This window comes from Cyprinus carpio, chromosome A21 (genome assembly GCF_018340385.1).
Source record: "Cyprinus carpio isolate SPL01 chromosome A21, ASM1834038v1, whole genome shotgun sequence".
Lineage (NCBI taxonomy): Eukaryota > Metazoa > Chordata > Actinopteri > Cypriniformes > Cyprinidae > Cyprinus > Cyprinus carpio.
Genome location: NC_056592.1, coordinates 13,998,263 through 14,009,149, shown reverse-complemented (window position 1 = coordinate 14,009,149; position 10,887 = coordinate 13,998,263). Strand labels below are relative to the sequence as shown.

The 10,887-nt window shown below is 36.7% G+C and overlaps 1 protein-coding gene across 1 annotated transcript; it reads right to left on the bottom strand.

The window, feature by feature from the left end:
• Positions 1-203: 203 nt before the first annotated feature.
• Positions 204-5,861, bottom strand: LOC109052431 (complement factor B-like). The gene is made up of 18 exons (XM_042710956.1): positions 5,722-5,861; positions 4,907-5,095; positions 4,630-4,815; positions 4,309-4,482; positions 4,118-4,213; positions 3,882-4,015; positions 3,504-3,651; positions 3,231-3,344; positions 2,872-2,982; positions 2,618-2,755; positions 2,365-2,471; positions 2,089-2,221; positions 1,865-2,003; positions 1,684-1,763; positions 1,185-1,285; positions 880-1,009; positions 687-736; positions 204-529 (listed from the first exon to the last, which is right to left on the bottom strand). The coding sequence occupies exons 1-18, from the start codon at positions 5,780-5,782 to the stop codon at positions 359-361; spliced, it is 2,262 nt and encodes a 753-aa protein (XP_042566890.1). The 5' UTR covers positions 5,783-5,861; the 3' UTR covers positions 204-358.
• Between the last annotated feature and the right edge of the window lie 5,026 nt (positions 5,862-10,887).

The window sequence follows — 10,887 nt, the reverse complement described above, 5'->3', positions numbered from 1 at the left end:
ACATAAAGTCTTATTATGTGTTTGTATATAACCATATTATGATTGTGCAAAACAATTCAATCAAATTAAATTAAGTTTCAAGCTTCATTTTGTACTCCACTCATTAAAAGTGCTCTTCGTGATTACACTGAATGTTAATTAACCACATTTGATTACATGATAAAAAAAAGCTCATTCTTAAAATGATTAAAAACATACATTAATAATAATAAAACATTTATTTTTATTATTTCACAATGCTTTTATTGTGTCACATTTCTTACAAATTCCAAAGCAGGAAAATACATTTTTTTGAGTTAACTGAGAGATGTGCACAATGTTTCCGAGCAGGCAAATAGAATACTGTTAAACACAGTGTTCACAGGAATTTAAGAGGGGTTCCCAGTTTCTCATTTTCTAGGTAGCGTTTGAGGAATTCGCGTACTTCTGGACTGAAAAGATTTGTATGGTAATCTCTAGTGTGTGAATCAGATTTAGGCTTCTGGTTGTTCTTGCACAGGTCCTTCACTCCCCAGCTGACAATGCCAACCTGTCCAAGATTATTCAGATATTATTAAAACAAACATCTCTCAAATTAGACACGAATAACAAGAATTTAGTCTTCTGAAGAGTGATGCACGATTTGAAAGAGCTCAGCGTGCTGTTAAAAGGAATCATCAAAGATGAGAAATGATTAAAAAACTCACCTGGACTAGTCGATTACCTGGAACCACAAAAGTGGCCCCTCCAGAGTCACCTGTTGATGATATGCACAACATTATGAGTTTAGATCTTGCGGCAAATTCAATTTATTAAGGATAATGATACTAAAGATATGACATTTTGTGATTTTAATAGCATCATATATGGTAGATTACTGCCAAATATTATTCAACTTACCTTTGCATGCAACATCATCTACAGTAGGTACAATACCACCGCTGCACAGAAAATTATCTGTAACAATATCTTTAGCATTTGTCGCATTAATTCCTTTAGCTTTTTTGGCATCTTCAACACAAGCATCCCGCTGAAGAAAAGGGGACGTATCAGTTTTAGACAGATGAAGTTAATGAATGTTTAGGAAGGAATTCATTTTTTTTAGGATTTTTGTTAGTTTTTTTTTATTTTTTGATTTTTTGTTTTGAATTATTAATAAAACCACAAATGAAGACAACCCTTTTCACCATACAACATCTCATTACCCATTTTCCCTGCTTGATTGTAATTTGTTTCTTTTCAATGCTTTTTTCCACGACAGACATGAAAGAAGCTTTCACAGTTTCTGCACTCATTAGCTCTTCCTCTGTAAAAACAGTTAAAATGTATGTTGTATTTAAGCAATGCAAGTCTTTAGATGTAAATAATACTCGTTAATGTAAAATATTAAATCAACTGTTCCATTTAAAATTTTATTTTGACAATTTAGTTGAATAATTAAATAATTCCCAGTAAAAGAGATTCATCTGAAAGGTAAATTTATTATATAATTTATAACTGACTACATCTCACAAATGTTGATATTCAGTTGAAATGAAAATATTAAGAAGAGCACAGTTATTAATTAAAAGTTCTGAGATGAGATTTTGTGCTGTCTATGGTCAAACGAAAAAAATATGATGGATGGGTCTTCTTACCCTATATTTATACATGTGACTAATACACATGCAATATTTCTAAAAGACATATCTATTTGTAACTCACGATGTTTTTTGCATGTTCCTTCTCTATCTGAAAGTTTCAGAGCTCCACTTGTTTCCTTGGTGCAGGGGATGCAGATTGGCCTGTAGAGAAATACACACTATGCCTTAATTCAATACACTATTTTAATACTTTTTAGTAGCATAAAACAATGAATGTCATGTTGAGGAGCTGTGTTCCTCACCGAAGACCGATTTCCATAATTACAGGTTTCTTCAACTGAATAAGAGCTACGTCAAATTCATAATATTCAGGTATTCCCATTTTCTTTTTTGCTGCAATGTCATAGCGAGGATGAGGTATGTAATCTTTAACTTTTATTCCTAAGAAGAGAAAAGGAAACACCACTGATGAGATTTACACCATTACATATTAAAAATTGTCATATTCTAAATCATGTAATATTACCTTTAATATCTGAACCCAAATCAACTGTTATTCTGTCAGGTGTGTCACCAAACCTGAAGCAGTGAGCCGCTGTCAAGATAAAGCTTGAGGTGACTAATGACCCCAAGCAATTTGAAATTTTTCCATTGTTGCGCTGCAAAAGCATCAGAGAAAGGACTAATTCAACAAGTTGGAATTTTTTTACATAAAATGTTCAAAGAACTAGTATGGTTATGCTTAGCCATTTATTTGTCCACTTTTTAACAAGAAATAAGACTAAGATATAGAGATACCCACAGTCACACTGATCTTTGCCAACCAGGGGTATTGTTGACGTTTGTGGGATTCAGTGTCATCGTAGTAATCTCTGTAAAGTCCACATAATGCTACACTGGTGCCCTCATCTGATCAAGGGTGGGCAAGAAGAAGAGGAGAAACTTATACACTGGAAATATTGACTGTGCTTGGCAATAATTACCTTAAAATTATATTTTTACCCAGCCTAAACTAAGTGCATGTTTCTAAATGGAAAATAGACATAATGAATTACCAATCATTTCATCAAATGTCTTCTGCAAAGCATCCAAGCTCTTTAGCTTGAAGAAAAACTTCTCATTTCCCCTGTCAGTCTTCAAATCATTAATGCTCTCAGCATTCACAGTATCTCCCACCCCAAACACATACAGTTCTGTTAAAAAAAAAAAGTATCACCAATAATTAGAGAAAAAAACTGAGTTATTAAATGCAATTGAGTTGTATTTGAAGATTTGTCTAATCTCATAGATCATTCATGTCTTTCCTCACCAAGATTTTCCTCCTCTGAAAGAGCATTTTGTTTTATAAGAGCTTTGATCTGGTCCACCCATGGTCTTGGATTACCACCCATGTTGGCCTGACCTAAAGAGTGAATAATAAAAGTAATCTTTTTATTATTTTTTAACATCAAGAACAAAAGGCACTTTGTTGGCCTGACCTAAAGAGTGAATAATAAAAGTTATCATTACTACTATATATATATATATATATATATATATATATATATATATATATATATATATATATATATATATATATATATATATATATATATATTTTTTTTTTTTTTTTTTTATTAATATAGCAATAAACAGTGGTATTACTAATTATTTTTTTTTTGTTGATGATTATATGTTGGGTCTGTTTGAAGTCCTCTTTTTTGCTCAGCTGCTCTATTTGCATACTTTCTAAAATGCTCTTATAGGCCAGAGCGATATTAGTTCCTGATCGATCACCTTTACCTGTTAGTCACAAAACAACAAAATTAAAATATGTCCTTAAAGACATGTTATCAGACATTTTACTCTCAGGCTGACCAACACCAAACAAACGCATTTCCATTTTTCTGTAAGAATGACCTTTAAATCTAAGCTCTAAACAGATCTAAACAAAATACTTACTGTCATATTTATAATCCTCCAGTCTTTTAAGAATTTCTAACAGATTATTTTTTTGCCCGATCTTGAAGTCCCTCATGGAGACTATCCGTGTAACGTCTGTGGCAAAAATCAGGATCTCGTAATTAGGGGAGACCTCGTAATAACTGATCTGTGGGTAATGAACATAGGGTCAAATTTTCATTCGATTCATGTAGTTTCATTAGGAATATAAAACATTAAATTAAGAAATAAGATTCAGATGGGACACTAATAGTGTGCTAGTAATGAAACATAATTAGGTAGAAATATCAAAGAATAGCAAGCTAAAGAATAGATAGCTAAAAGGGTTCAGTTGGTTGAAAGGGTGTGACTGTGTTATTAACATACTATTTCATATACCTTTTCTATAAGTGTTTTAATTACACCTTTTGCCTTTTGGAAGTCATCTTCCTTTATGCTGTTAGATACATCCAGAGCAATGTAGATATCGAGTTTTCCCCCTTTCGTCACTTGTATTCTCTTTCCATGCTGATCTGAAGACACAGAGAATATGTTTCATTTAAAAACTTAGTGGTAACCAAAAACTAAATGTTGTCTTGCACAGGAAGAAGACAGAATTTGTTACAAAAGAATACCTGTTCCTTCATGTTGTTGAGAAACCGCTAGATTTGACTTTAGAGAACTGCTGAAACCATCTGATGCTTCCTCTGGGGTGTCATATGTGAAATCAGCTGTATTTACACAAAAACAACATTAGCAAAGCTGAATAATCACTTCAAGTCCAGTTTGTGTATTGTACTTCGAACAAGGAAGATGAAAGGTTCACCGTAACATTGAGGCTCTGTTCCTGACCACTGGCCATTCTCCTGACAGACTCGTTCTTTGGAACCAATCAGAGTCAATTTATTTTCACAGTGGTACGTTACTTTGTCGTCTATATTAAACCTGTGGCCTGTTCTTGTACAGCCAGCGGGAATCCCAGGATCAGGACAGTAATCAGCTGTTTGAAAAGTGGAACAGACAATGAAAGTGAATGAGAAATTATGAAAAGTGAACTGTGACTCAAACTTTGCTTATTCTTGAATAATAAGTTTTTTTTATTATTATTATTATTGGACTATACACCATAGAGAGACTTCCAACTCACAGTTTCTTCCACAGACTGGTGTGCCTCCACTCCATTTCCCATTCAACTGGCAAACTCGAGTCCCCGAGCCACGGAAATCATAGCCAGATTGACACGAGTAGTGGGTTGTGTTGTTTTGTGTATTTTGCATATTATTTGGTTTGACCTCTCCATTTTTGAAACCACGTGGATCAGGACATGTGATTTCTGAGATAAAGGATTTTTGTGTGTGTGTGAGTAGCCTGTGGTGTGTTTTCAGTTATGAATGATCTTATTTGTCTGATAATGTTTTGCTTACTCTTGCACTCTGGGGGTTTTATTTTGGGCAATGGGTTCCATCTTCCCTTGATACAGAGACGGATTTTAATGGTTGGGTAATAGCCTTCTGAACAGCTGTATCTTACAGTGCTCCCATCTTCTGAGAAAGCAAAACTCCCTCCACTAATTCTGAGATTCTCATCAGGGCATGAAATAGAGGATGGTGCACCTACAAGAATTATCAGAGAACCAGATGAAAAAAATGGTGTTGCAAGAGTGCACTGTAAAGAACACAAAATGTAAACTCTTAAAAAAAAAAAAAGGGAGGGGTTTTACAAGGTCACAGAAGAACCATTCTGGTTTGAAAGAATCTTTCAGTGAACAGTTCTCAAAAGAACATTTTTTCTTAGTGTGAAGAACATTTTAATAGTCAAAATATTTGTTTTTCAACTATAAAGAGCCAACTGTACAATGGAAAGCTTCCATAGATATTAAAGGTTCTTTATGGAACCATCAGTGCCATTAAATGTTTAGCTTTTTTATTTATCAAATTAATTGTGCTACAAATTCAACAATGCTATGCTAAAAGAAACATGATACTTTAAACTTCAGACTGTACAGTATATAGTGTGTAAACACCACAATAAATTGTCCACAGACTAATGTTGGACTATTGCTTTGGACTATATGACTACAGACTATTAAATGTGAAATACTGCTCTTGTAAAATGAAAATGAATTAATCATTTAATGCATTTATGGGTTTAAAGTTCCCTCAAATCAGTTTTTCAGTTAAAAAGCAAAACAGAAGTTTCTATTTATATTTCTGGTTAAAGCCAAGTCCAGAAGACATACCGGTTATGAGAGGACACAGTATTGCGAGCAGGAATAGATTCATCCATGGTTCACACTCCATGATGTTCTTGTCAGGTTCACACAGCAAGTGAAACAACAACTGAAGAAGGACACATATTTATAGAGTAAACAAGAGGAAGTGACCATGGACATGCACTATTCTGTCAAATAATTTGTCAAGGTAAAACTTACTTGATTTTCTTCATGCATGGACCCTTAACACGATTGATCTTAAAATTATCTTAAAAATTCTATTAAAACTGGTTCTGAGAAATTCTTTATTTTATTCTGAAATGTAATTCAGTATGCAGTATAGGAGGTTGATTCACAGACATTGACAATGGATGAAATGAGGTAAAGGAATTGGGAAAATTTTTTAAAGGAGACATATTATGCCCCTTTTTATGATGTGTAATATAAGTCTCTGGTGTCCTCAGAATGTGTCTGGGGAGTTTCAGCTCCAAATACCCCACAGATCATTTATTATATCATTTTGAAAATGCCTATTTTGAGTGGAAGCAGAAACACACTGTTTTTTGTGCCTGTCTCTTTAAATGCAAATGAGCTGCTGCTCCCCGCCCCCTTTTCCAGAATGCCATTACAGCTTTTACCTGCTAAAAAACATCTGTTTTGGTTCTGATTATGTTTATCTTGCTAGCAGTGGCGGTTCTACATTGAATTACACCCTGGGCGAGACCCCTTTCGAGTGCCCCCCCACCCCCCAAATAAAAAAAAACAATTAATTATATTTTATTATAACAACATAAGTGAAAGAGAAAATTATATTTCTCAGTTTCTACAGGTTGTCACTTTTGGCTTTTTTATATTTCTCTTTTGAGAATATAGTTATTTAGGTATTTTGATTAAAAAAGTTAAGATAATTTTTTTGTTTAACTATCTCCACTTCCAACATTGCCAAAAGAAATGAACACAATTCTGCACAAAATATGACAGTATAAGTTATCAGAACTTAAATAAATATAGGGGAGGGTTGGATAGTTTCGAGTTACATTTACTCGCGTTACTGTAATTGAGTAGCTTTTTTGTGTACTTCTACTTTTTAAAGTAATTTTTAAAATCTGTAACTTTACTTTTACTTAGGTATATTTTGTTTTGAGTATTGTACTTCGCTACATTTTAAAATACATTAATTACTGAGTTAAAAAAAATCGCTCCCTGTAAACTACTGCAGTAAATAATGGGCAGGAGAGCAAACTGGCGCTAAAATCACAAGAAAGATGCAGACGGACAAAAATTTTTTTTCCTCATTACTGCTAATCTAACACTTACTCCTGAAGCGGCACACGCTCCAACGCGGGTCACCTTTCGACGGAACCTACGCTCACTCTCTCCATCTCGCCTATCCTCTGTGGTTGCATCCTCACTTCCTTCACTCTCGCAGTTTTCAGCTCTGGACACGAACAGTGCTACGGACACTTTTTGTTCCACTCTGACCTCCTGCTTGGACAACTTTTGCCCACTGTCGTCTAGACCAGCACGCACCACCCCATCTGCCCCCTGGCTGTCCGATGTACTCCGTGAACATCGCTCTAAACTCAGGTCTGCAGAGAGGAAATGGCTTAAATCAAGAAACTCTACCGACCTCAGTGTGTATCAGTCTCTCCTCTCCTCCTTCTCTGCAAACGTCTTCACTGCTAAAACATCATATTACCACGACAAGATTAACAACTGTTGTGACGCTCGGACACTCTTCAAAACCTTCTCTTCTCTTCTTAATCCGCCTCCACCTCCTCCTCAATCGACTCTTACAGCTGATGACTTTGCAGTTTTCTTCACAAATAAGACAAGAACCATCAGTGACCAATTCTCCACGCCGCAGACTGTTGATGCTGATGACTTTGAATTTTTCTTAATCGTTCTCCTCCTTCTCTCCACTCTCAGAGACGGACGTTTCCAAACTTATCCTGTCCAGTCATCCTACTACTTGCCCTCTGGATCCGATCCCCACTCACCTCCTTCAAGCGATTTCTTCTTCAGTCATACCTTCACTTACTCACATTATCAACTCCTCTCTTCACTCTGGAACATTTCCCTCAGCATTTAAGCAGGCTCGGGGTAAGCCCACTGCTGAAGAAACCATCTCTAAATCCAGCACTTCTAGAAAACTACAGACCGGTATTCCTTCTTCCATTCATTGCAAAGACACTCGAACGAGCTGTGTTCAACCAGCTCTCTATGTTTCTTGTACAGAACAACCTCCTGGACAGCAATCAATCTGGCTTCAAAAGTGGCCACTCAACTGAGACTGCCCTGCTCTCGGTTACTGAAGCCCTGCGACTGGCAAGAGCAGCTTCAAAATCCTCAGTACTCATTTTGCTGGACCTGTCTGCTGCTTTTGACACTGTTAATCACCAGATTCCTCCTGTCCACCCTCAGAAAGATGGGCATCTCTGGAACCGCACTCCAGTGGCTTAACTCCTACCTGTCTGATAGATCCTTCATGGTGTCTTGGAGGGGTGAAGTTTCTAAGTCACAACAACTTGCTACTGGGGTTCCTCAAGGCTCAGTACTTGGACCGCTTCTCTTCTCCATCTACATGACGTCATTAGGATCTGTCATTCAGAAGCATGGCTTTTCCTATCACTGCTACGCTGATGACACTCAACTCTACTTCTCATTCCAACCAGATGACCCGACGGTAGTTGCTCGCATTTCAGCCTGTCTGAGTGACATTTCTAGCTGGATGAATGACCATCACCTTCAGCTCAACCTTACTAAGACTGAACTGCTGGTGGTTCCAGCTAACCCATCGTTTCATCACAACTTCTCTATACAGCTGGGTTCGTCAACCATAAACTCCTTCCAGGACAGCCAGAAACCTAGGAGTTGTGATGGATCATCAGTTAAGCTTCACAGACCATATTGCTACAACGACCCGCTCCTGTAGATTTGCCTTATTCAACATTAGGAAGATTAGACCCTTCCTGTCAGAGCAATCCACCCAACTTCTTGTCCAAGCTCTTGTTCTCTCCAGACTGGACTATTGCAATGCTCTCCTGGCGGGCCTTCCTGCATGTACTATCAAGCCTCTACAACTGATCCAGAATGCAGCAGCGAGGGTTGTCTTCAATGAGCCAAAAAACAGCCCATGTTACTCCTCTCCTCATCAGGTTACACTGGCTACCAGTAGCCGCTCGCATCAAATTCAAGGTACTGATGCTTGCCTACAAAACGACCACTGTCACGGCGCCAACTTACCTAAACTCACTAGTTCCAATCTTATGCACCCTCCAGAAGTTTGCGATCTGCAAGTGAACGACGCCTTTGTGTTGCCATCCCAAAGAGGTTCAAAATCACTCTCACGGACGTTTTTCCTGGACTGCTCCCAGCTGGTGGAATGACCTCCCGATCTCAATTCGAACAGCTGAGTCTTTACTCATTTTCAAAAAATATCTAAAGACTCATCTTTTTCGCCTGCACTTAACCAACTAATACTAGTACTTACCTTTTTTCTTTTCTATCATATTCCCAAAAAAAAAAAAAAAAAAAAAAAAACCCTGGCTACGTGTTCTGTACTACACTAACTGAGACTTGTCATAGCACTTGTATACCGTTGTTGTTCTCGTTGATCTGATTGTTTCTACTTTTCTTATTTTTTATTTTGTTTTGTTGTAAGCGTCTGCTAAATGATTAAATGTAAATGTAAATGTAAATGTAAATGTAAAACAGGCGTTAGTGGTGCAGACACCGCTGAAAACGAAACCCCGACCATATTCTGAAGTTGAACTCGAAGGAAATGAAGTGAACCCCTGGCCATATTTATGCTTTATTGTGCAGTGCAAGCTGTGCTTGCCTAGAGAGACCAAACTAGCAGCTTATAAAGTCTCGACAAGACATCAACCCTTCGCAAGCATGTAGAGGTAAGCTAAATAACTGCATCGTTGCATTGGTGGTTAAAATGAAGCTTTGACATTTTAGTAAGAGGTTTTGCACAAATTAGCCAAAAAGACAGTGGTGCGGAGTGTGCGATATATATCGTCTGCATAATTGTTTTAATGATGTGCGCGCGCATTTATAGTGCGTTCTTTCACTGTGTGATTCAGTCTGTAGAAATGCATTTAGAATGATCACAAAATTGAAGATATAGGGGCAGGAAATTTACATATTTATATCATTTCATATAGTAAATCAAAATCACAAAGAATGCCGTCTTTTCCTCCAAAAATTATCATGAGTATATATATATATATATATATATATATATATATATATACAGTGACGTGCACAGACATTTTGAGGGGCAGGGGCTCAAGTGGAAAAAAGGGCACTTCTCATATTTATTTCAATTTATTTCTAAACAAAACTTTATTAACACAACTCTGACTTACCAATTTATTTTAATTCCCTCACACTCACCCAATTGTTTCATGTTGTTTCATTTTTCAACAGATGTCTACAAAATAATCAGTTCACACGGTTGTATAATTACATTACTGCACACATACACACACACACACACACACGCACGCACACACACACAAACCGATGGTGACAAGAACTTTGTTTCACATTTGAGGAAGGGTTGGTAAAATCTATCAGCATACAACATACTAATAGAATGGATAGTTATTAGATGAGGAGCCGGAGATCAAAATTATGAAGTTATTTTTTAAGGCAGGACACTTTCATGTGCTGTTCAATTTTGAGATTTTGGTCTATTTTGCTTCCATGTCTTCTTTTGCTCTAATGGAAAGGACATTTCCAAAATTCACAATTCAAGGGAAAAGACTCTTGATGTAAGTTAATAACTAATAACTGGGAAAGTTCTGTGGTGATAGGCTTTAGTTATTTTGTTTTCCCTATTCATCTGCAATGCCTTGTGTCAAATGTATACAAATTAGCGCATTATACTTAACGCCTGATGTGCATATCAATGTGGCGATTCTGATGACGTAATTAATTTTACTGTATTCAGCTGTCGTTTCTCCATTAAGTTAGCCTGTATGCCCATGATATGTTGTCTTAGCTAAACTTTGGCTAACTTATTACATGGTAGCTGAGTCATGGATGTTAGCAAGACATTTTTTGAACTATATTTGCCTTAGTCTGTTGTTCATCACCACTCACCTCCACACCCAAGACAAACACAACTGGACAGGGAGGGAGGGTTCACTACTGCGGCTCTCTACCTGTCTGCGATGTGCC